The sequence below is a fragment of the Sarcophilus harrisii genome, chromosome 2, assembly GCF_902635505.1.
Source record: "Sarcophilus harrisii chromosome 2, mSarHar1.11, whole genome shotgun sequence".
Taxonomy (NCBI): domain Eukaryota; kingdom Metazoa; phylum Chordata; class Mammalia; order Dasyuromorphia; family Dasyuridae; genus Sarcophilus; species Sarcophilus harrisii.
Window position 1 is genome coordinate 97,372,339 of NC_045427.1, and position 24,686 is coordinate 97,397,024.

At 34.2% G+C, this 24,686-nt stretch overlaps 1 protein-coding gene across 1 annotated transcript in view; it reads left to right on the top strand.

Moving 5' to 3' along the window:
- EML6 (EMAP like 6) overlaps positions 1-24,686 on the top strand; it is a 286,173-nt gene that overhangs the window by 171,634 nt on the left and 89,853 nt on the right. Inside the window, exons 8-11 of the mRNA XM_031950479.1 lie at positions 15,976-16,177; positions 20,043-20,180; positions 22,024-22,280; positions 24,059-24,271. Of these exons, the coding sequence (XP_031806339.1) occupies positions 15,976-16,177; positions 20,043-20,180; positions 22,024-22,280; positions 24,059-24,271 (810 nt within the window). The remainder of the gene's footprint in view (positions 1-15,975; positions 16,178-20,042; positions 20,181-22,023; positions 22,281-24,058; positions 24,272-24,686) is intronic.

The following is a 24,686-nucleotide window of genomic DNA, read 5'->3' on the forward strand; positions in this document are numbered from 1 at the left end:
GGCTTGCCTTACATACCAAACTGAGATTTTATATTTTAAAGTCAACAGACAATAAAAAAAAACTTTTGAGTAGGGGAATGATATGGTGATAAATACATAATTTCGAGGGATGAAGAGGAATAAACAAACTGGGGAGGTCCCAGGGTTAAAAAAAATCTTATGTAGGAGATGGTACCTGAGCTGTGCTTTGAAGAAAGCTGGGAATTATAGGAGGTAAAAATGAAAAAAGGAGCATTTCAGGCATGGGAGGGTTGGGGAAGGCAGGGCAAGTCCTCTTGCAGAAAGTGGGATTTGTGCTGAATCCTTAAGGAAGCCAGGAGGCAGAGGTGAGGTGGCATGGGAAATAGACCAGAGTGAAAAAGTAAAGAGTCAGAGATGGAATATTGAGTGTGAACCAGAAGGTCAGCTTTGCTACATCATAAAGTATGTGGAAGGAAATGTAATCCTATAAGAAGGACCAGGTAAAAAGTAGGTCAATCTATCTAGATTGTAGAATGTTTGAGGGGGAGTAACGTGAAATGCCCAGAAAGGCATTATGGAGCTAGATTGTCCTTCGCTTTCATAAAATACTTTTTATTTTGTTCTGGAGGTAACAGGGAGCCATTTAAGCTGCTTTATCAGGAATGCAGCAGTTGGAATGATACATTAAGATTATTTTGGCAGTTATGTACAAAATAGTTTGGAGAGAAGTGAAATGTATTTTTAAAAATAGGGTAGGGGGTGAGGGGATGACATGTAAAACAAGAAGGGAGTTAGGCAGTAATTGCAATTGATCAGAAAGAAGTAAAGGCCTGAACTAGAGTTGTGGCTGTATGAGTGGAAAAAAGGGAGTAGATTTAACAGCTTTTTTTAGGGTTAGAATGAACAAAACTTGACCAATATTTGCATATGGGGAATGAGGGAGAGTGAAGAGATAAACTTGAGGTTTTAACCCTGAGTAATTTTGAGGAGAATTCTAATGTCCCTCCAAAGAAAAATAGATTAATAGGAAAGGTCAGTTTATCAGGAAATATAATGAGCTTCCTTTTATTCAACCTGAATTTGAGGTGTATCTTTTGATGATACTTAGTGGGCCTTTGATGAATATGAGACTCAGAGGAGAGATAAAGAACCAGAGATATAGATTTTGGAATTATCTGAATACAGATGGATCACTGAACGCAGAGGAATGGACAAGATCACCAGGAGTGAAAGATGGAGAGAAAAGTGAAGAGCATTCAAAAGTTCTGAGCTATACTCACAGTTAGGGAGTGGGACTTAGATGCCATGAAGGTGACTTAGGATAAGTCAAATATTTAAGAGAAGAATCAGCAAAGAAGAGTGAAAAAAGCTACAAAAGGAGGAATTATAAGGAGGGGTTTGTCAAGGGTGTCAAAAGTAAGAAGTCAAGAAGGATTAGGGCTGAGAAAGGGCAATTGAATACTGCTATTAAGCAATAATTGAAACTAAGTTGTTCATGAGACAGGTAAATGACATGATAGATAGAGTGCTGAACCTGAAATCAGAAAGACCCAACTTCATACCTGACCCCACATACTTACCAGCTGTATGATTCTGGGCAATTCACTTAACCCCATTTGCCTCTGTTTCCTCACCTGTAAAATTAACTGGAGAAGAAAATGGCAAGCCATTCCAGCATCTTTCCCAAGAAACCCCAAAAAGGGGTTATGAAGAGACAGACACAACTGGAAAATGATTAAACGACAAATTATTGATAACTCTGAAGAGACCACTTTTAGTACAGTAGTGGAATTGGAAGCCAGAATGCAAACAAATAAAAAATGATCAAGAGGTCAGAGAGTCAGGGTGGGCTAAAAAGTCAATATTTGACCAGCAGTAACTCTATAGTCACATGATGGCTATCCTTTATTTAGTTTGTGACTGTGCCTATTCTTTAATCTGAGGCTGTTAGTGTTTTCTAAGACTTCATCTTGCTGTATCTTAATTTGAAGTTGTGCCTCCGTGTTTTTTTTTTTATTCTTTAAAAATATTTAGCATTTAATTTCCCTCAGTTATATGTGAAAACAATTTTTAACATTTATTTTTTAAACTTTGAATTCCAAATTCTCTTCTACCCCTTCCCTACCCTTCCTCATTGAGAAAGCAAGCAATTTGATATAGGTTATACTTGTGTAGTCTTGCAAAACATTTCCATAATAGTCATGTGAAAAGAAAACAAAAAAGAAGCCCTCAAGAAAAAATTAAAAAAAAACAAAAAAACAAAACTATGCTTCAGTCTGTAGTCAGACACCATCACGTCTTTCTTTAGGTATGGATAGCATTTTTCATCAAAAGTCCTTCAAAATTGTCTTTGATCATTATATTAGTGAGAATAGCTAAGTCACTCACAGCTAATCATCTTACAATGTTGCTGTTACTTTGTATGCAGAACATTTCAATTTGTATCAGTGAATGGAAGTCTTTCCAAGTTTTTTTGAGAGTTTTCTTCTCATCATTTTTTGTAGCACAATAGTATTCCCTCATAATTATATACCATATTTTGTTCAGCCATACCCCAATTGATGGGCATCCCCTCAAGTTCCAATTCCTTGACATCAAAAAAGATAGAAATTTAGAGAGTTTGCTTCAAGATAGACATTAGAGAGTTTTTAATATTTTATTTGAATTTCTGAGAGGGAGAGATTTTCTGGGGGGCAGATCAGAATCCATTTGTCCCCCCAGGGCTGAATTGGACTTTTGTCTCAAAGAATTCAGCATGGAATGTGAGATTCCAATGATTTTTATATGTCAGGGGAGATAAGGGGAGACAAACTCAAGGGGTGGAGTCCAAACACTGGTGAGTGTGAGAATTTCCAGGCAGGGATCATCAGTTAGGTTCTAATAGGTTAGGGGTAGGACCATGAATTCTGATAAATTGGGAGTAAAAGAGGTAGTCAGCTGGAGACAGAAAGTCTGGAACAAGAGATATGTAAGCATTATCTCTAAGTAACTTATCTGCCTATGGAATGCTAATGGTCAGAGCTCCCAGCCCTAATTATCTCAGTCCTAACGGTCAGGAAGGGGGGTTGCAACTAGGGGCGGGGGTTGAGGCAGAACAATTCAAGGAATTGAGGCAGAACAATTTAGGGAAACTGAGGCAGGATAATTTAGGGAAACTGAGGCAGGACAATAAAAGGAAACTGTGACATAACACTTTTTGTTTTTTATCTCTTTTGTGATTGCCAGATCAAAGGGTATGCATGGTTTTATAGACCTTTGGGCATAGTTCTTAATTGTTCCACAGAATGTTTGAATCAGTTCACAATGTCATCAATAATACATTAATGTCTAATTTTCTCCACATCCCCTCCAACTATTGTCATTTTCCTTTCCTGTTCTACTAATCAATCTAGTAGATATGAGGTAATACCTCAGAATTGTTTTAATTTACATTAGTTAGAACAATTTTTAAAAACAAGGCTATATATAGCTTTGATTGCTTCATCTGGAAATAGTATATATCTTTTGATCATTTATCAATTGGGAATAGGTTTTATTTTTATAAATTTGCCTCAATTCTCTATATGTTTGACAAATGAGGCCTTTTTCAGAAAAATTTGTTTCAATATCTTTTTTCACAGTGATTATTGCTAACTGAATTTCCTTTCATCCTATTCTTACCCCCTTCCCCCATTTATTCTATTCTCCATTTCCTTTCACTTTCTTTAAAAGTATTTTGCTTCTATTTCCTCCTCCAACATCCTCCACATTCCTCCCTCCTGCTTTCCTGTAGGATAAGATAGATTTCTTTACTCAATTGAGGGTATTTGTTATTCCCTCTTTGAGCTAATTCTGGTGAGAGTAAGGTTTATTCGCTCTTCTCCTCTTTCTCTCCATTGTAAAAAGTTTTTTCTTGCCACTTTTTCTGTGAAATAATTTGCCCCATTATACCTCTCTCTTTCCCTTTCTTTCACTCCTCTCTCACTATTTAATTTTCTTTTTATAGATATCATTTCTTCATATTCAATTTATACTTGTACCCTCCATCTATATATACTCCTTCTAATTTCCCTAATAATGAGAAAGTTCTAATGAGTTACAAGTATTATCTTCCTACATAGAAATGTAAACCTTATTTAGTTTAACCTTAATGAATCCCTTACAATTTGCCTTTCCTATTTATCTTTTTATGCTTCTCTTGAGTGTTGTATTTGAAAGTCAAATTTTCTATTCAATTATGGCCTTTTTTTCATCAAGAATGCTTGAAAGTCCATTATTTCATTGAATATCCATTTTTTGTCTCTTGGTTATGATCTTATCTCCTTTGCCTTCCAGAATATTATATTCCTCCTATACTTTAATGTAGAAGCTGCTTAAATGAGTTATCCTGACTTTGGCTCCACAATACTTGAATTGTTTTATTTCTGGCTATTCACAATATTTTCTCCTTGACCTGGGAGCTCAGGAATTTGGTTACAATATTCTAGGACTTTCATTTGGAGATCTCTTTTAGAAGGTGATCAGTGGATTGTTCAATTTTTATTTTGCCCTTTGGTTTACTCTATTGTTCAGAGGGGTTTGGGGGAAACTCAGGTTGCTACCTTTTCTCTGTTATCTTTTTTTTTTAAGTTTTTTTTTTATTATATGCGTAGATGGCTTTCAACATCCATCCTTGCAAAACCTTGTGTTCCAGACATTTTTTCCTTCCTTCTAACTCCCTCCCCTAGACGTCAAGTAACATAATTCTTCTAATTACATTTCCACAAATATCTTGCTGCACAAGAAAAATCAGATCAAAAAGGAAAAAAAATGAGAAAGAAAACAAAAAGCAAGCAAACAACAACAAAAAGAGTGAAAATACTATGTTATGACCCACACTCAGTCCTCACAATCCTCTTTTTGGATGCAGATGGCTCTTCTCATCATAAGTCTTTTGGAATTAGTCTGAATCATCTCATTGCTGAAAAGAGCCACATCTATCAGAATTGATCATCACATAAGTCTTGTTGCTATAATATTTTGTCCAATGTTCTCTTGGTTCTACTTGCTTCACTTAACATCAGTTCATGTTAAGTCTCTCCAGGTCTTTCTGAAATCATTCTGCTGATTGTTTCTTATAGAACAATAATATTCCATAATATTCATATGTTATAATTTATTCAGCCATTCTCCAACTGATGGGTAGCCACTCAGTTTGCAGTTTATTATCACCACAAAAAGGGCTGCCACAAACATTTTTGTACATGTGGGTCCATTTCCCTTCTTTAAGATCTCCTTCAGATACAAGCCCAGTAGAAATACTGCAGGAACAAAGGGCATGCACAGTTTGATAGCCCTTTGGCATAGTTCCAAATTACTCTCCAAAATGTTTGAATCAGTTCATAACTCCACCAACAATGTATTAGTGTCCCAGTTTTCTCACATCCCTTCCAACATTCATCATTACCTTTTCCTGTCATTTTAGCCAATCTGGGAGATGTGTGATGGTACTTCAGAGTTGTCAACTTGCATTTCCCTGAATAATAGTGATCTAGAGCATTTTTTTCATATGACTAGAAATGCTTTTAGTTTTTTCATTTAGAAATTGTTCATATCCTTTGACCATTTATTAATTGGAGAATGGCTTGTATTCTTATAAATTTAATTCCCTATGTAGTTGAGAAATGAGGCCTTTATCAGAACTCTTGAATGAAAATTTTCCCCCCAGCTTACTGCTTCCCTTCTAATCTTGTCTGCATTGGGTTTTTTGGTACAAGTACTCTTTAACTTAACAGCATCAAAATTAATCGTTTTGTACACTAGTTATTCTTTGGCCACAAATTCCTTCCTTCTCCACAGATCTGAGAAGTAGACTATCCTTTGTTCTTCTAAATTGCTTATATTACTTGCTTGTTTTACTCTAGGTTTAAATCATGAACTCATTTCAACCTTATCCTGATATAGCATGGTGTGTTGGTCAATGCATAGTTTCTGCCATACTGTTTTCCAATTTTCTCAACAATTTTTGTCAATGAGTTCTTATCCCAAAAGCTGGGGTCTTTGAGTTTATCAAACATGAGATTACTATAGTAATTGACTATTTTGTTCTTTGAACCTAACCTGATCAACTACCCTATTTCTTAGTCAGTACCAAAAGATTTTGATGATCACTGCTTTATAATATAGTTTTAAGTCTGTACAGCTACACCACCTCCATTTGCATTTTCTTCACCATCTTGACTCTGCTCCTGTCAGTGTTTCTTTAAAATGTTCTTTTGCTTGTACTTGAACTTTGTGAAAGCAGGAATTGTCTGTGTTTTTCTTTATATCCCCTGAGTGTGCCTGGTTCTTAGTAGATGCTGAATAAATGCTAGTGGATTGATTTACTGATTGATTGATGATATTCTCAATTGTCTCATTTAAGCTTACCACAGTGCAGCAGAATTGGTCATCTTGTTCATTCATCCATTTTAAGTATGGTAGAGTCATTACAGTAAAATCCTTAATTATTGCTAGGCTGTCCTAGTGGCAATCCTGACTTGCCATTTAAATGTAAGCTTAATTCAAACTCAAGTTGATTTCATCATGCTGATGAAACCACTTAAGAAACTCAATAGATTATTTACAACAGGTCAAAATTGGCTTTATAGAAGGTCAGAGTAGCATTGCTACATAGACTCAGTTTGGTCTGGAGCTTGATGGTCTATTGATGACAAACACACTTAATTCAGTTCAGCTCAATTTAACAAGAATTTTATCGAATCCTGCCTAGCGTTATCTTTTATTTACCCCATCTGGAAAAAAAAAGATGTACAATAGTAATATCTGCTGAAGAGAAATGTGACTGGTGTGTGGTAGATTTATTAGATTCTGTCCAGGAACTTCAGGCAGTGCTGAAAGAAAATCAGTAGAGTAGATAATTGTATTAATATAGGTATGTAAACTCAGGGTGAAATTATGAAGCAGGTGAAGATTATCTTTAGGTCCTTCTAACCCTTTCTCATTTCCCTTTGCTCCTTCTTTTTCTCTTGTTCCAGTATTGCTTTTTTAAAGATAAGAAGTAATATTGCACCTGTGATTTCATTGGTGTCTATGTGTATGGTAGGTGTTGGGGGGGTATCCTGAAGGAAGATTTTTTCTCTCCTTGTGTGGGTGGCAATTTCTGGACAACTTATAACCTTAAATAATTGACTAAAATAGTTGAAAGGACAGGTAGATTGCCCAGGTTTACATAACTATGTATAAAAAACAGGTTTTGAATCCAGGTTTTCCAGTTCCAGCTTCTTATCTAGTGTGCTAGAGTAAGCTTTTCTGCCTCTGTAGTCCTTTAATTGTTTCTTAAATCTTTACTAGTAACTGAGATGTTAGCCAACAAACTATGGCTTAAGGGATATCTTATCCTAACCCCCATCTCCCTCTTAGGCAGTTGTTGTCCCTATAGTTGTTGGGTAATTTTCAGTTGTGTCTGACTTTTCATGACTTTATTTGGGGTTTTCTTGGCAAAGATACTGGAGTAGTTTGCCATTTCCTTCCCCAGATCATTTTACAGATAAGGAAACTGAGGCAAACAGGATTAAGTGACTTGACCAGGGTCACACAGCTAGTAAATGTCTGAGTCCAGATTTGAACTGACTCTAGGCTGGGCATTCTCTCCCCTGTGTCACCTTGATGGCCTTTTTAATGAGTTTTTGCATTTAAAAGGCAACTCCATTTTAAAGCTTTCCCTTCTCTGTGTTTGCCTCCATGAAGAGAAAGGATATTTTCTTGGGTTCATTGATTGTGTCTTTGAGTTATCTTCCTCAAGGAGAGATGTTTAGGTCAAAGAATAGGAAACTGAGTTAGGATTGTGGAGGAGAGATGGAATGATTGCAATTGTACCAAAGAGATGTCAGACTTGTTCTTTTTGGCACAGTAGGGCAAAACCAAGGAATACCAGGTAGAAACTACAAAGAGCTAAATGACAATGTTGCCCACACTTTCAGATGAGCTCACTATAGCGTATATTATTTTTGCTTAACTATTTGACTTTTTTTACAAGAGACCTTTCATGAAATAGGAAAAATCTGCAAAAATGTTTTTAAACATAAAATCAGAATGAATCAATAAAACTTTTTTTTTTTTTAAATGAGCCTTGAAATGTGGAAAAACTTCCAAACAATCAGATCTATGCCCAAAGTGGAAATGGGTTGTTTCAGGATATGATGGGCTCCCCCTCATTGGAGGTCTTAAAGCAAAGATTAGATGCGTGGGAGTTATTATCAGCTGGATTATTTTGGGGGCCTGGTTAGAATGGATAGTTGCTAGAGCCCCCTGACAACTGACATTACTCTCGAAGCTACTCTTGTCAATTTATAACATAAAATTTCATGCAAGCCAAATGCTGTTACATATTGAAACTGAATGATTAATTTCATTAGCCTGATAAAACAGAGAAAAAAGAGCCTTGGAATAAGAAAAGAAATAAACAGCCCTGTCCCTGGGACATAAAAGATGGTTCAGGAGTAATATTTGTGGAATAGGCCTTCTTACTCCCAATCCTTATTACTGTTGCAGAGGATGCTGGAAGTATGATAAGGCTCAGACCTTGCTCTGAATGGAAGACAAAGATAAGTGATTGGAAGCCGTTTGTTAAAATCTGAAGGCTCCCAATCCTTCAATAAAATGCTAAATAAAATAAAAATAAAATAAAGGAGATTGCTCTTTAGCACCATCTGCTGGCTAGCTCTAAATAGCATGGGCCAGAATATATTTCTTGAAAAAAGAACTGGCACATGGGTTCATGTTAGCAATGAAATATTTTCCAAGATATGTTGGCACCACATCATTTCAGTGAAGTGTTCTTAAAATGCCTCCAGTTTACACTGCTAAAATATAGGCAACAGAATGGCGTTTCTAATGAAATGGAATTTAAAATGAAGATCGTCCCTAGCCCAGTGTGCTGCCCAGACACCAAGATAATCCACAAAATCCATCACCTTTTGATTTATGATGTAGAAAGGATCATAAAAAATGAAAATGACCTTGATGTATATCCCAAGAAATCAAGATTCAGCTCCCATAGAACGGAACACATGGGTTTATGGTGGCAATGAAATATTTTCATGTTTTGTAAAAATATTTAGATTATAAAATTGAACAGTCTGATTTTTGTCTTCTTTCCTCAATATTTGTATACTTCCAACTGAATTTCATACAAGACCCTATGATATTATAATTTATCAGAGCGGATACAGGGAGAAGGCAGTCATTTCACAAAGCTACTGTTAACTTTGTCATTATGAACAATGGGATTTATATATTCCTCATCAGAATAGTTTAAAATTGGCTCAAACATATAAAGATGATATTGTCAGAATCTCTGCAGAATTTCACTGTTCACAGAACCTTTTCTAGGGTATTTGTATCAGAGAGAAGCTCCTTTTCTGGAGGGACACAGGCCTAAGGGTATTAGAGTAGATACTGAGACCGCTTTCTTCTCCAGAGTTCCCTCATGCCTTCCTCTAGTGTGGGCCTGGGCCAATATCCTTTTCCCCTTCTTTTTTCAGCTTCCTTGAAATTCCTTCTGTTCCTTGATGTTTCTTGAAATTAAAGATTTTTTTCCCCTTCTACTTATATTTGTATTCCCCAGTGGTCCTAGAACAGTGAATGCTCATAAATGCTTGTTGACAGACTAATAATAATAATAGCTATATATATATATATATATATATGCACATATGTAATATATATCTTTAAGATTTGCAAAATACTTTATAATTATCATTTCATTTAATTTTCATAACAATTCTAAGAGGCAAGTACTATTATTATCCTAGTTTTACAGATGAAAAATATGGGGCACAGACATTAGTGACTTGTCCAGGTTTAATCAACTAATTAAATGTTTGTAGTTGAATTTGAATTGAGATCTTCCTGACCCTAAGCCTGGCATGTACCACCTAATTGCCTTTTGCATTTAGAAAACTATTGCTTAGATTTCAGAGAGGACCATAATATAGTATTAGACGAATATAAATAAATGTGCTAGTATATTAAAGTATCTCTAATCCTAATTTGAAATGAATGATAACAGGCATTCATTCAGCCCCTGAATTGGGCACAGTATGGAACACTCAGTATAAGGGATGCAAGGAAAAAAATGAAACTCTGTCTTAAAAGAATTTCTTTTCTTTAGGGCTTGAAGCCTGATTTCGATGGGCACAAATCAAACTAATTTTGATTACTTATAATCACTTCTTGATTCTAATTCAAAAGACAATGAATTTTGTGGATTGTCTCAGTGTCTAGAAGTCTTAAACCGGCCAACATCAGAATTAGGCAAAGAAAGCAATGACTGTGAATATGTCAGCATGAATGCATGTGGGTGGATGAGTGTCTGACTAAGAGAGGATAGGATACATCCTGCTGATTAAGTTAAGTAGGCAATGGAAATGTAACAGTCCTCCGGAAACCTCCTCTTCTCCCCACACCCCAATGATTAGACCGGTTATTTGGCTCATTTACTTAGAGGGACAAAATTGGTTTACCCATTGGAAAGGGATACTTTGGAATATTCTTTTTAATCCCTGAGTAGAACCAAGGGTGTCCATCTTTGCAGTCTGCAATAGATTTTGTAGTCTGAACCTAGATTCCAGTCTTAACGTAATCTGGACACCTTAGAGTATAGCATCTCTGCTCCCAGATAAGAAGTCGTACAAAGTGGCAGTTAGATGGCACAGTGAATAGAATACCACCCCTGGAGTCAGAAGGACCAAGTTCAAATTTGGCTCAGACACTTACTAGCTGTGTGACTCAGGGAAAGTCCCTTAACCCCAATTAAAAAGGAGGAGGAAGAGAAAGAGAAAAAGGAAGAGAACAAGGGAGAAGAAGAAGGGGGAGAGGAGGAGAAGGAGAAGGAGTCATACAGACAATCAGTAGTGCTAATACCAAAAGAAACTATTGAATATTTAAAATGGAGTTTTATTGAGCAATTGAAATAGATACATAGTTATATATATGGATACATACTACAAAGTTAATGTAATGGATATATCACTAAGGAAATTCTAAGTGGTTTTTGTGAATGCATAAATATAAATAAATACAAACATACATTAATGAATCAACACATTCTACCTACCTGAAATGTCTTCTCTTTTGTCAATGTATATTGACATTGACTAGTTCTAGTAAGTCTTTCAAAGATTAGTTCAGATCTCCCCTTCTATCCAAAGCCTTCCTTGAACTTATCTGCTTCCAGCAATTTCTTCCTTCACTGAACTCCTATAGTCCACGCCATTAGTTTAGCATTGACTGCACCATATACTACTTTGTATGATTATTTATCTTTTTGTGTGTGTATGCTCTCTTCAATCAGAACAGTGGAAAATGTACTGGCTTTTGATTCACAAGATCTGGATTTGAATCCTGTAGTTCTCTGTGATCTTGGAAAAATTACTTGGTTCTAATAAACTTCATATATAATTCAATTCAATTCAATAAAATCTATTATGTGTCAGGCATTGTCTAGTGTCCTAGAAATACAAATAAGAAAAAGAAAGCTACCCCCTGCCCTCAAAGGGAAGGTAATAAACGAAAAGAAATTGGAAAGCCAAGTGTGTGGGGAGGGAAGTCCAGAAAGCAAAGGGTACCTGTCCTAAGGACAAGATGCTCTCTGAAGTCTAAACCAGAGATGGTGTTGAAGAAGTAGAGTTAGCTGGAAAATTCAGATTCCACCTCTCAATAAAAGAAAACTTAGGGGAGTGTTTAGTGCTCCTGTCAGAAGACAGAAGAGACTAAGGGAGTCAAGAAGATGTTGAGTATATACAAAAATAAAATATAAAGTGAGAGTATTAGAGTATTAGATTAAATAAACTGAAGCCACTTCCACCTTTAGAGCTATGATTTTATGAGCTTATGATCTAGACTGAAAAGACTATATTTTATATCCATTAGTCTTCCCAGAACTTTTCATGGTGCCCTGCAGAACTTACATATTCAATGAATGTTGATTTTTGTTTCTTGATTAATTTATGATCCTGATGATGGAATACAATTAAGTATCAACCAGAAGTCTCAGTGGTTTGTTGAGATGCATATTCTTTACTCCAAAAATTCTGAAGGACAGCATATTACACTGATACTGCAATAATATTTTATAAAGAAAAACATATAAATCTATTAAAATTACTTCATAAATTGAGATTATATTTCCTGACAGTGACACTACATATATAAGACATACAAACATTTCTGTCAATAAAATGGCATTAAATTAACACTTTGGGAGGAGAAGGAAACAAATATTTATTAAGCACCTTTTGCCAGTTAGGCACTGTGCTAAGTGCTTGACAAATGTTATCTCATTTGATCCTCGGAATATACTTTGGGTATAGTTAAGCCTACTTTGACATCAAGTCATGCAGACAACCTTAAATCTTATGATAAACTACTTTTTAAAAAAAAGGTGATAAAGTATCCTTTCAGAAGGATACAAAGCATAGCTAGATCAGTGGACTTGAAAATAAGAAAAACCTAGATTCAAATCTTGACTTTGTTGTTATCTGGATGATCTTTAAAAAGTCATGAATCTCATTATTTTGTTTTGTTTTGTTTGTCCAATTCCTTCACCTCTTAATGCTTTCTCATGTTATCATCCCTACTCTGACTCTCATTCCTTTTACATCTTGAATCTTTAGTGAATCAATTTAACTATGCACTATACTCTTGAATCTCTTAATCCCTTGTCCTATCATTTCTTAGATGTTATCAAATGCCAGTATTAGATTATACCCACCATGCACCTCTTTCCCTTCTACTCCTGCATGACTGAACTGAACTGAAGGAAGTTCTGTTTTAACTTATTCCACCACAAATTTCTGTTATCCAATATCAACCTGGCTCTCACTGCAACAGTGCAATTGTTTTATCCCCTTCTCCTTCCTCCACTAAGCAATTCCTTACTCCATGTTTGGTAATGGCTCTTTCAAATCCTCACAAGCCTCCCACAGAGTCCTCTTACCATAGTTTCTCAACTAAAGAGAGCTTTGGTAAAATTCATAGTTTACCAAGAAAATACTTTCTTTATTTCCTTTCCCCTCATCCCTAAGTATTTCCTTCATAGTACTTTTTCTCATCAAGGCCAGCCCAGGCAACTCTGACTCATCCTTTCTCCCACATTCTCCAGCAGTTTTCCACCAATATCATCGCAGTTTTCTTTGTCTCATCTTCCCATCACTATCTATTCTAAGTTATCAGTAATCTCTTAATGGTCAAGTCTAACAGCTTTTCCTCAGTTCTTTACATTAACATTTCACACTGTTGACCATCCTCTACTCTGGGTTACCTTCTAGGTTTTTTCATTTTCTTGGTTTTCTTCCTACCTATACAATTGTTCTCTTTCAGTTCATTTCGCTGGCTCATCATCCATGTCGAATCTACTAATTGTGTATGTACCTCAAGATTCTATCCTGATTCTTCTTTCATTTGGAGATTTTTATCATCTCCAATGGATTCAATTATCAAGTTTATTTGAACCTAGTTTTTTCTCCCAAGCTCCTGCATCAGTCAGCAAGCACTTATCAAGCACTTACCAGGAAGTGTACAAAGCACTAGGTACAGAAAAGATCTATACAGGATAACTGTAAGGTAGTTTTAAGGGGAAAATACTAGCTGTTGGGAAGGCTGGGAAAGACCTCCTGTAAAAGGTGAGATTTCAGCTGAGTCTTGAGGGAAGATGAAGGAAATAAGGGGTAAGAACAGGAGGCAAAACATTATTAGTATGAGAGCCAGTGTAAAGGCATAGTAGTATATATACAGAACAGAAAGTAAGCTACTATCAGTAGATTATAGAATGCTTGTGGGGTGGAGGTAAAGAAGAAGAAAAATGGAAAGGTAAAGAACTTTAAATACCAAAAAGAATTTATATTTGATTATGGTGGTAAAAGGAATTCATTGAAGTTCTTTGAATAAGAGGGTGACATCATGGCCAGCTCTGTCCTATGGAAAAATCACCATAGCAGCTAAGTGGAAGATGGTTTAGAATAGAAACAGACTTAATACAGGAAATCCAATTTAAAGGCAATACTCCAGGTTAAGAGGTAATGAGGGTTTAATTTAGGAAGGTGGCTGGGGGTCAGGGAAAAGGGGATATATACAAGAAGTGTTATAATATCAATGTAAAAATTTGGGAACAGATTGGATATGGAGGTGAGAGAGAGGAGGCAGAGATGAATCCAAACTTATGGATAACTAAAGTACTAAAACTTTAGTTTTAGTAACTAAAAGTAACTAAGCTTTTACTAAAAAATCTCTGTATTAAACATAAGAAATCCAATGCAAGAGTACTCTCGATCTTAATCAGATAGACTATATTTTCTTTTAAGAGCTGGCAACTAGAAGGCAATAGAAAAAGTTAGGATCAGTATCAGGAAGATCCAACTTCCTGATACTAAACTAACTAACTAAAAGAAGAGAATTTTCTCAAATTTCTTGTGTGTGTGTGTGTGTGTGTGTGTGTGTGTGTGTGTGTGTGTAGGGGGGTATAATTCTCTGCATACTTATTATCTCCTTTAAAATGTAAACTCCTTGAGGACAGGAACATTTTTGGCTTTTGGCTTCCCATCCCCAATGCTTAGCACAGTGACTACTTTTGCTTTTGAGATGCTTAAAACAAAAAAATGCTTGCTGAATGAGTTTTAAAAACAGGGATAATGATGCTTATGTGGCCTACCTCACAAGGTAGGTCTTCATGGTGAAGATCATGCTTTGTAAACCTTCAAATTTTATATAAGCATGAGTAATTATGTTTATGATTATTGTTTGAGAGACGTGTATCCTTCCAGTAGAAAAATACAAATGAACAAATGAAATTTAGGGTGAAGGTCAGGAGAAGAGTCCATAAAGTATAAAATAGAGCATTTGACTTAAGAGTCAGAATGACTTCTCACTTAGCTATATGATTGTGGGAAAATCTCATTTTCTGGAGCTACAAATTCCTCATCAATAAAATATAATGATATTTGCACTGCTTCCTTCCTAGGAATGTTTTGAAGAAAGCACTTTTTAAACTATTGAGCCTTGTGGCTGAATAAAAATTCCTTCTACAGCATACCTGGCAAGTGGTCAGTCAAATCTTAAAGCTTAAAGACCTTCAGGAATGGAGAGACCTTTATCTTTTGAGACAAACAATTCCATTGTTGCATAGGTGAATTTCAGTATGTGGCAATAGCAGGGGGAGGATATTCCAGGAATAGGGAATGTCATGGGCAACAAGATATTATGAGATTATATCTCGAGACTTCTAATTGCATAAATTTCTGATGTGGCACATAGTCATAAAAAGACTTCTGCTAATTTAGAACCAGAAGGATGCACTTGAACAATACATACACATATTGTTTTAAAGCAAATCATTAGCCATTGAGTCAGTGAACTATTCCTTTGTAGAATAAAATTCTCAAAGACAAATGTTTGATGATATTTTGAAACTCAAATTAGTATTTCATTTGCATATTTCTGGGACACAATGCATCTGTTTATCCATCAAAATGATAATTATGGCATAATAAAATTCACACTAAACCTGTCTGAAATGATAATGAGCTGTACCATAACATTTCCCCTGTATATTCAATTAAAATAATGTTAATATCCAAGCATTTTAAATAATGCTTAATTTTCACAGAAAATAATAAGGAAATGACTTAAAAGAGTATTGAGTTTTTACAAAGAAAGACTTCCCATCATCTTTGGCTAACTTTCAGTTTAAGATGTACTAATGTGTGTTGTGAAAACTTATAGCTTTCTCAAGTCAGAAAAGGAAAAGACAAGATTTTTTGTGACAATAGATTAGTCTTCAAAATAGGAAAAATATTTTTGAAAATGAAAATTCTTTTCAAAGTCAGGAAACTCTTCAGAAGGATACCTTCCTTCTAAAATAATTTCAGACCCTCCTATTCCCCATTTGTGGCTGTGCTTATCTCCAATTGCTCAATATAAGATGTGCTTTTAATGTTAGGCATGTTTCATTTTGACTTATCTTTGTAACCAGGATAAAACCATTTTCTTTTCTGCCAGGTTTGTCCATCCGTAGTGTTTGCTGGAAAGCAGATCGACTTTTAGCAGGTACACAGGACAGTGAAATATTTGAAGTAATAGTGAGAGAAAGAGATAAGCCGATGTTGATCATGCAAGGCCATTGTGAAGGGGAGCTCTGGGCACTGGCTGTCCATCCCAAGAAACCTTTAGCTGTTACAGGCAGTGATGATCGATCTGTCCGGTAAGGTTGCTCCTAACTAACTCTCACACCTCAATTCTACCACATGGTCCCCTTTGATTCTCAGCTTCATTTCCTACCATCTTTCATTTCCTTAAAAAGAAAAGCAAATTTAAATCTACAAATGCAGGTATTAAGAATACCAATTAAGGAATAATTAACTTTTTGCTGGTTTCAGTTGCCTATCTTGGAGATCTCTTTGGATTTCACCCTCAAGTGAAGATTTATTCAGATCAATCAATTAAAACCAGGGATGGGCACTAGCTAGATGCTACAGTGGATAGAGTTGAAGACTGGAAGTCAAAAAAACCTGAGTTCAAATCCTGTCCCAGATCCTTCCTAGCTGTGTGAATCATTTAATATAGTTTGCCTTGATTTCTTCATCTCTAAAATGAGCTGGAAAACTCTTCCACTATTTTTGCCAAGAAAATCCAAAATGTAGTCATAGAGTCTGACATGACTGAAAACAACTAAACATAAAAGGGTGCTAGTGAACAATTGATTATTCAAAGATTTCTAAGTTCAAATTGCTTTATTAACATTTTATTCAATATTTTCTTAAGTCTGGACAATCTACAAAATAATAATCAAGCCCCAATTTATAATTCCAAGATATAAATGCTCACACTGAAATTTATATGCAATTTACAATTGTTTCTGCCAGTTCTAGGTCACTTGAGACAGATCTGATTCAAAGGAAACTTATTATAGGTTGAAATCCAGCTCTCTTTCTTCTTGAAGATATTGAGCTAATGCTCTGACAGACTCATATTTTCCCTTGAACTTCTGATATTCTACAAATGTCTTAAGTGATTGATGGGCTCCAATTTTATCTCAATGCACACTTCAAGTAGAGCCTCTTTTCTCATTCATCATCATTTAGAACTTTAACTTTAAAAGAGCTCTTTAATATACAGAGAACATTTACTTCTACTAATTAACACATGTGACTTTGTACATTGTCCTAAAATTGAGATAACATTTATGTAATGCTTTATGATTTACAAATCATTTAAAAATATATCTCATTTGATGTCACTAGCAGATCAAATGGGCAGTAGGTACTATTATTATTTCCATTTTGTAGATGAGAAAAATAAGACAGATGGAGATTGAATGACTAGCCTGGATCATATAGCTAGTAAGTGCCCAAGGTCAGATTTGAGTTTGGATCTTCCTGATACTGATCCTAACTTTTTCTATTGCCTTCTAGTTGCCAGCTCTTAAAAGAAAATATAGTCTATCTGATTAAGATCGAGAGTACTCTTGCGTTGGATCTCTTATGTTTAATACAGAGGATGACATTAAGTAAAATAATTATGTCTAATTCAGAGAGTAATGGTTTTCTAAAGAGTGAATGAATAACTGGTATATTAAGTCAGAGCCAAGAGCAGTTATGATGCTAATTCAGCATATTTTGCTAACCATTGATTGTGTCTGATGGACAAAGTCAGAGAATCATTTTTTTCTGAGTTTAAAGTTTGAGATGGGATAGTATAAGTTAAGATTTGTGTCCCAATAGACTTGTGGTAGAAAGTGCCATTCCTATCCAGAGAAAGAACTACAGAGATTGAATATGGATGAAAGCAAAGAATTTCGCCTTTTTCTCATTGTTGTTTGTTTGCTTGTTTTTTTCTTTCTCATGTTTTTTTTCCCCCTTTTGCTATGATTTTTTTCTTGAACAGCATAATGAATATGGAAATATATTTAGAAGAACTGCACAGGTTTAACCTATTTTGGATTGCTTGCTGTGTTGGGGAGGGAGGAGAGGAGGAGAAAGGGAAAAAGATTTGGTTTTGCCAAGGTGAATGTTAAGAACTATCTTTTTATATATTTGGTAAAATAAAATACTATAAAAAAGAAAAAGAAATTTGAACACCAAAAAAGAAAAGTTATGATTTGTGGTCATTGATTCTTTTCTACCAGTCTGCCTCTAATGTGAACTCTTGAAGATATTAATAGTATGCTCATTGTAACCATTTTCCCAATCTTTACAGAAAACCAAAGCCTCATCAGTTCCTACCATTAAAATGATATGTTAGTCCATTTGTTTTCTGAATTTAAATATAAATTGAATGTTTGCTTTGTTGATGGTCACTTTTCTCAACATGTCCTTTCCCCAGCGTACTTAGAGTATTGACATAATCCTTTTGACTCATTTGAGTTCAAGATCATTTGACTCATTGAACTCAAGCTCAGCCCAAATTGCCCAAGATTATGAGTAATAAATCAAGAGTAATAAATAGCAACAAGAGTAATAAACAAGAGTAATAAAATAAGAGTACAAGAGTACTCTTACAAGTAACAAGAGTAATTACTTAGTAATACAAACAAGAGTAATAAACAAGAGTAATAACAAGAGTAATAAAATAGCACCAAAATTTGTGAGAAATTTGATTAGCACAGATTTGACTGAGTATACTGTGAAAGGCCTCTTAGTAATAGCATTATTCCCATGTTGTATTTAGGATGGTATAACACATTTAAAGAAACTTTGTTACAAATGATTTATTGTCATTTCCTACATTGAATATGAATATATTGAAATATTAAATTAGTTCTTTTTATTGATGGAAACTTGACTAGGTATAATTCCAAAGGGCTTTTTTTTAATGTCTTCTCCAGTCTTAACCCCAATTACGCTATCCTTTTCTATTGATGATTTGTAAAATATGCAATAAAAACTGTTCTGCCCTTATAGCTAGTGGTCTTCGTGCCTAACTGTAACAGAAGATTGTAGTAGAGATTGCTTAGAGCAAATTAGGAACCAAATGCTACTATATGTAAGTTACATTTCTATGTTTAAATATTATATGTTCAGTTCTTGGTTCCCAGATTATCTCAAATAGCCTAAAACTCAGTTCTTTGACTTGAGTTGATAAGCTTGTGACTGTCACAGTTGAAAGCTATATATCAGCTCTATCTACATCTTGAGTTCAGCCCCCAATGAATGATAGCTTTGCTAATTTGCCAATATTGTTACACCAACTTTCTCTGAATAGACCAATCTGTGAATAGCCTCTAGGGAGCTGTTCAACAAGATTTTATTGATAATTGTGAGTATAGAACTTTCTACAGTCAGGCTTGAAACTATTTTTGATAGATATGTTGTTGTTTCCTTCAGTAACTTTCTTACATAAGCATAATCAAATTATGAGCCAAGCTCCCCATCTTAGAAGTGTTTTAAATAAGAGTGATATGCATTTCAATCAATATGTGTCCAAATAAGCAGAAAAATTAGCTCCATAACTAATTTAAATCCAAATGTTAACTGTTTGTTCCTTTACTATTGCTCACCTAAGTCATAGATTCTCACTGTGAACTTTGTATTTTTTTAAATATTTTGACAACAGCATTTTAATAATTGATTCCCATTGTAATCTTACCATACTATTTTATGCATTCAAAAATAATTTTATGCATTCAAATTTATGCATTTAAAAAAATGGTGAGAAGCATTCTATAGACTTCATAAGACATAAAAAGTTAAAGAATATTATTAGTATTACAGTTAATAGTTGCATATGGATCCTTTAAACAAATAATAATTTTGTATTTCCAAAGAGAAATAACAAAATATTATATGAAGTATATATGACTTATTTTAAAGAGGCATCTCAAATTCTTTATCAATGTTGTCTAACAAAAAAGATTTTTCAAGTGGTGAAAATGACTTGCAGAAATCCTGAGGGAAATTCCCGTATCATAATGACTCACCTAAAGGAAGAAAACCAATGGGTTAATGATATTGTTAGAAGTAGAAATGAAATCACATGCTGTGAAAGTAACTTTCCAATTTTTGGTAAGTCAATAACTTTAAGAAATTTGGTACTGAGAAGGAATTAGTTGACATTGTTCTTGTGCTTAGATTATGGAGTCTTGCTGATCACGCCTTGATTGCCCGCTGTAATATGGAAGAAGCAGTACGCAGTGTATCCTTCAGCCCAGATGGATCTCAGTTAGCATTGGGAATGAAAGATGGATCTTTCATTGTCCTCCGAGTCAGGTACATATAAGATTAGATAATAGTGTGTGTTTGTTTTTTTTTTTTAAATTAAAACTCTTTTTCTGGTATTTAAATTTAAGTGCCTAAATTTTCTCAGTACAAATCTATTTGAATAGAATTGTACACTAGAGTCGAGAACAAGTCCAAAACTCCATTAGAAAAGGATTTCATGTATTCATTCAGTAAACATTTATAAGTACCTACTGTATGCAATGCATTATGCTAAATACTGAGGGTACAAAGAGAAGCAAAAGACAGTCCTTTCCCTCATAGAACTTAGAATTTAATGGAGACAACATGTAAACAAACATGTATATATACATTCATACACAAAGCAAGCTAAATATAGGATAAATAGGAAAGAATTACATGAGAGAAAGCAATGCAATTAAGAGGAGTTGCAGGAATTTCTATAGAAAATGGTATTTTAATTAGGACTTAAAGGAAGCTCAGGGAGGTCACTAATCAGAGAAGAGAGAGAAAATTCTAGGCAGGGAGGAGAGCTAGAGAAAATGCCTGGAACTGAGAGATAGAATGTCGTATTCATGGAACAGACAAGAGGAGGACTTTAGATAGAGGGATAATGTAGCTGACTTGGATGTTAAATGTAAGTTAAATTTTATTTTTAATCATTTTTCAATGAAAAAATTCCATCTATTCATCATGTTGAAGAAGATAGAATCTCTTTTGGATCTTGCTCTTTTTCTGTTATTTGCATTTATTAGATGTTATCACTATATGTTATTGTACAATAGAAAATTCTATAAAACAAAATTCTCTATCACTTCCCACACTATCTAGATATATTCTTGACATACTTCATTGCATTAAATTCTCATTATACATTGCAATTAATTTATTATTGAATTGGTATTCCACATTCTCCTTCTCTGATTCATGATGTGTGAAAGAACTGTGGGGCTAATTAACCAACATTTTCTATTTGGTGGATTTTCTAAGCAAAGATATTCCAAAATATCCACTTACAATAGCAATTAATTTTGATCAAAATGAATAATAACAGTTGTAGAAAACTAGTCAGTTGAAGTAAAAATTTGGCATTTTGTATATGCAGTTTATTTTAGTCTTAATGAAAGAGTTCTTGTCTCACTCAAGGGACACCTGTCAATCATAATATGTTCAACATCAAAGAAAACATCAATGTTAAAGTTTTGAGGGTTGCTAGAAACTCTTATTAAGGAGTAGAGAAGTAATTCAAGTTATTAAATGTCTATATTCTAATAATGGTTTTCTTTTATGTTGATTAAATGTTTGCAAGGCTATCACATTAAAGAAATTCAACATTTTGAAAAGCAATTTCTTTCTTCTTGAGGGGGGGGAGTTCTTATTGTAAATTTTGTGTATTTTTTTAAAAAACAGTAGTGCCATGACATCCAACTTAAATGATTCTCACAACATATTCCTAGAGTTTTAAAAACATAGATTACTTTTGTGTCTACTGTCTATTGGTATTTTTCCCTTACCTGTGGAATTTTTTCAAATCAGATAACTAATTCTGCAATGTCAAAATAAATGTTATTAAATATGAATAATTTTAGGGGACATCATTATATAATTGAATATTAAAATAAAATGCTTTCATATACATTGATTTAAATATTAAAAATACACTAAGCAATGGCTTAAAGTCTTTATTATTAGTTTTCTTAATTTAGAAAATTTCAAGAAAGTCCTATAATACTTTTCCTCAAAGTCTTTCCATTTCTGAAAACTTCTTTCCCATTCAAAGATTCTTTCTGTGTGAGGGAGATGTTTTTTTAAAAGTCTATTTGAGTTTGCCAACTATAGGATTACACGATTATTCATTTCTTTACTGTTTCAGAGATATGACAGAAGTGGTTCATATCAAAGACCGAAAGGAAGTAATTCATGAAATGAAATTTTCTCCAGATGGTTCTTATCTTGCAGTAGGGTCCAATGATGGCCCAGTGGATATCTATGCTGTTGCTCAACGATATAAAAAAATTGGAGAATGTAACAAATCTTTTAGTTTTATTACTCACATTGACTGGTCTATGGATAGTAAATACTTACAAACCAATGATGGTGCAGGAGAACGATTATTCTACAAGATGCCATGTAAGTAATGTCAGAAATGGCTATACAGTCACTTCTCATGTGTTAAGGAGTTGATGATCCATGTCGTGAGTTCCCATGCCTTTGTTTTTCCTCTTCTCTTTTTCTGCTTGCTTTTTTGTTCATTTCATTGCTCATTAACATTTCCTCCAAAATATAATAGGGTAAGTAAAACCACTTTGTTTTACTTTGTCATCCTTTCTCACAAATAGTTAGAAAATATACCTAGAAAATAGGTATACAGGAAATTAGCCAAATTTTAAAAATTATCTGGTTTTTAGTTTCATTGTTCCTTTTTTAGGTTACTATGAATCATTGAAAGTTTCACTATGGTATAAATAATAGCAACAATTTGCATGGATAGAGCAATATTGTTATGACTTTAAGTAACTAAGTAATTTTGATTATCATAAATACACAAATTAAAAATAAAGGACATATGTAGAAAGAGGCTATCTTCATCCAGAGGAAAAACTGATGAATACATGTATGAATAGAAAAATTGTATAAATATATACTTGTTTCTGTCTATTGGTAGCCTCTTCTAGGATGGAATGGGGGAGGGGAAAAAAGGAAAATAAAAAGAAAATTTACATGATAACTGTTGTATATTTGGAGGGAATAGCTCACAGAAACTAAGTGATCTGATAGTGATAACACAATTAGTAAGTAGCAAGAGTAGGAGTTGAATCTAGCGAGTGGTGCAGCCCTTGGGAATGATATGAACTCTAATGGAGCCCACCTTGTTTCCACTGTCAACTTTATCCCACACAAAGGGAGGCCACATTCCTGGGACTGTTATCTTGTCCGCAAGACAAAGACTTGCCCAACCTACCAAATCAGTAAAGAGCCTACAGATAAGGGGCCCTTCCTTCCCCTCAGTAAATAAGCTAGAGCATACTCTTGCCCTATAAGTAACCTTTGTGAAGAAAGTGTCCTCATTAACCTGTATTAGCATATCCTTCTTTCTGTATTCCCATCATGCAATTGCTTATGTAGACCTAATTCACCTGCACGTTCTTTCTCCATTAAGAACCTCCCCAGTTCTTCCCTAACTCTATAGACCCCATCCTTTCCTTTTTCCTTTCACAATGTTTAAATAATATCTTTCGACTCAAAACCACATCTATATTACCTTGATTAGTTCATGTGTCCTTTCATGAAATAAAGTACTCCATGTGGCTCTGAAGAGCCTTTGTGAGTTTTTTACATTCCAAACCATTCTCTCAGATCCTTGTGCTTCATCACTCAGGTTTCTTGACTCTGAGTCTTATTGTCAAGCCAATATATCATACTGCCTCTCAGATATACTTAATTTAAAAAAAAAAGTTGGGATATTTTCGCTAACTATAATTGGAAAGAGACACAATTCAACAAAATCAGCTTTATTATTATGGCAAATTGTTATATCATCTATTTTTGAGTGATGATGCTAATTAGACTTGGACATATAGTATTATTACATATCTCTCTACTTTCCTTATCTAGAATACATATTCATCAATTAATCAACTAGTAAATAAACATTTAAGTGTTTACTATGCGCCAGACCCTGTGCTAAGTGCTGAATATTTGCTTACAGATGCTTTTCTCTGTAACAGAAGAGGGGAAAAATTCATAAATATAAAAAGGAATTGGATTCCTATGACATTTTCTTGAATTTCTGAAGTAGAAAAGCTTTTCAAACCCATATGCCTTTTAAAGACAAAAATATACATTAGTGGGATCAAATATATGTGTTTTTTTTAAAAATAATTAATTGGTATATTCATTTGTTTCAGCTGGAAAACCTTTAACAAGTAAAGAGGAAATCAAAGGGATTCATTGGATTGCCTGGACCTGTGTGATTGGGCCTGAAGTGAGTGGAATTTGGCCCAAATACAATGACATTACTGATATCAACTCAGTAGATGCAAATTACAACAGTTCAGTGTTAGTCACTGGAGATGACTTTGGATTGGTTAAATTATTTAAATTTCCTTGTCTAAAGAAAGGTAAGAAATTATAATTTTTCCTCCAAGGAGGCAAGGCCAAATATTTTGCTGACTTTTTATAATGTTATACAGATAATATCTCTGCATGACTAAACTAAAACATGTTCTTCTTGGGATCAATTCATGAGAACTACTTATCTTCTTTCTAATATTTATTCTAAAATTAAAAAAAAAGAAATCTGTTGTATATTTGTCTTATAGCTGCTGAATCAATACTCACTCATTGTTCAACATATCTGAAAATGTTTTTAATGGATCTGCAAACAAAAACACAAGTACTCAATCTAGAGTTGTCACTATTTTATAATTTGAAAACATAATTTAAACTTTTACATTGTTAAATAAATCTATTTTATTTTCTGTCATAAGTATCCTTATTACAAAATGCCTTCAGGATAGTCTGCTCATTAATTTT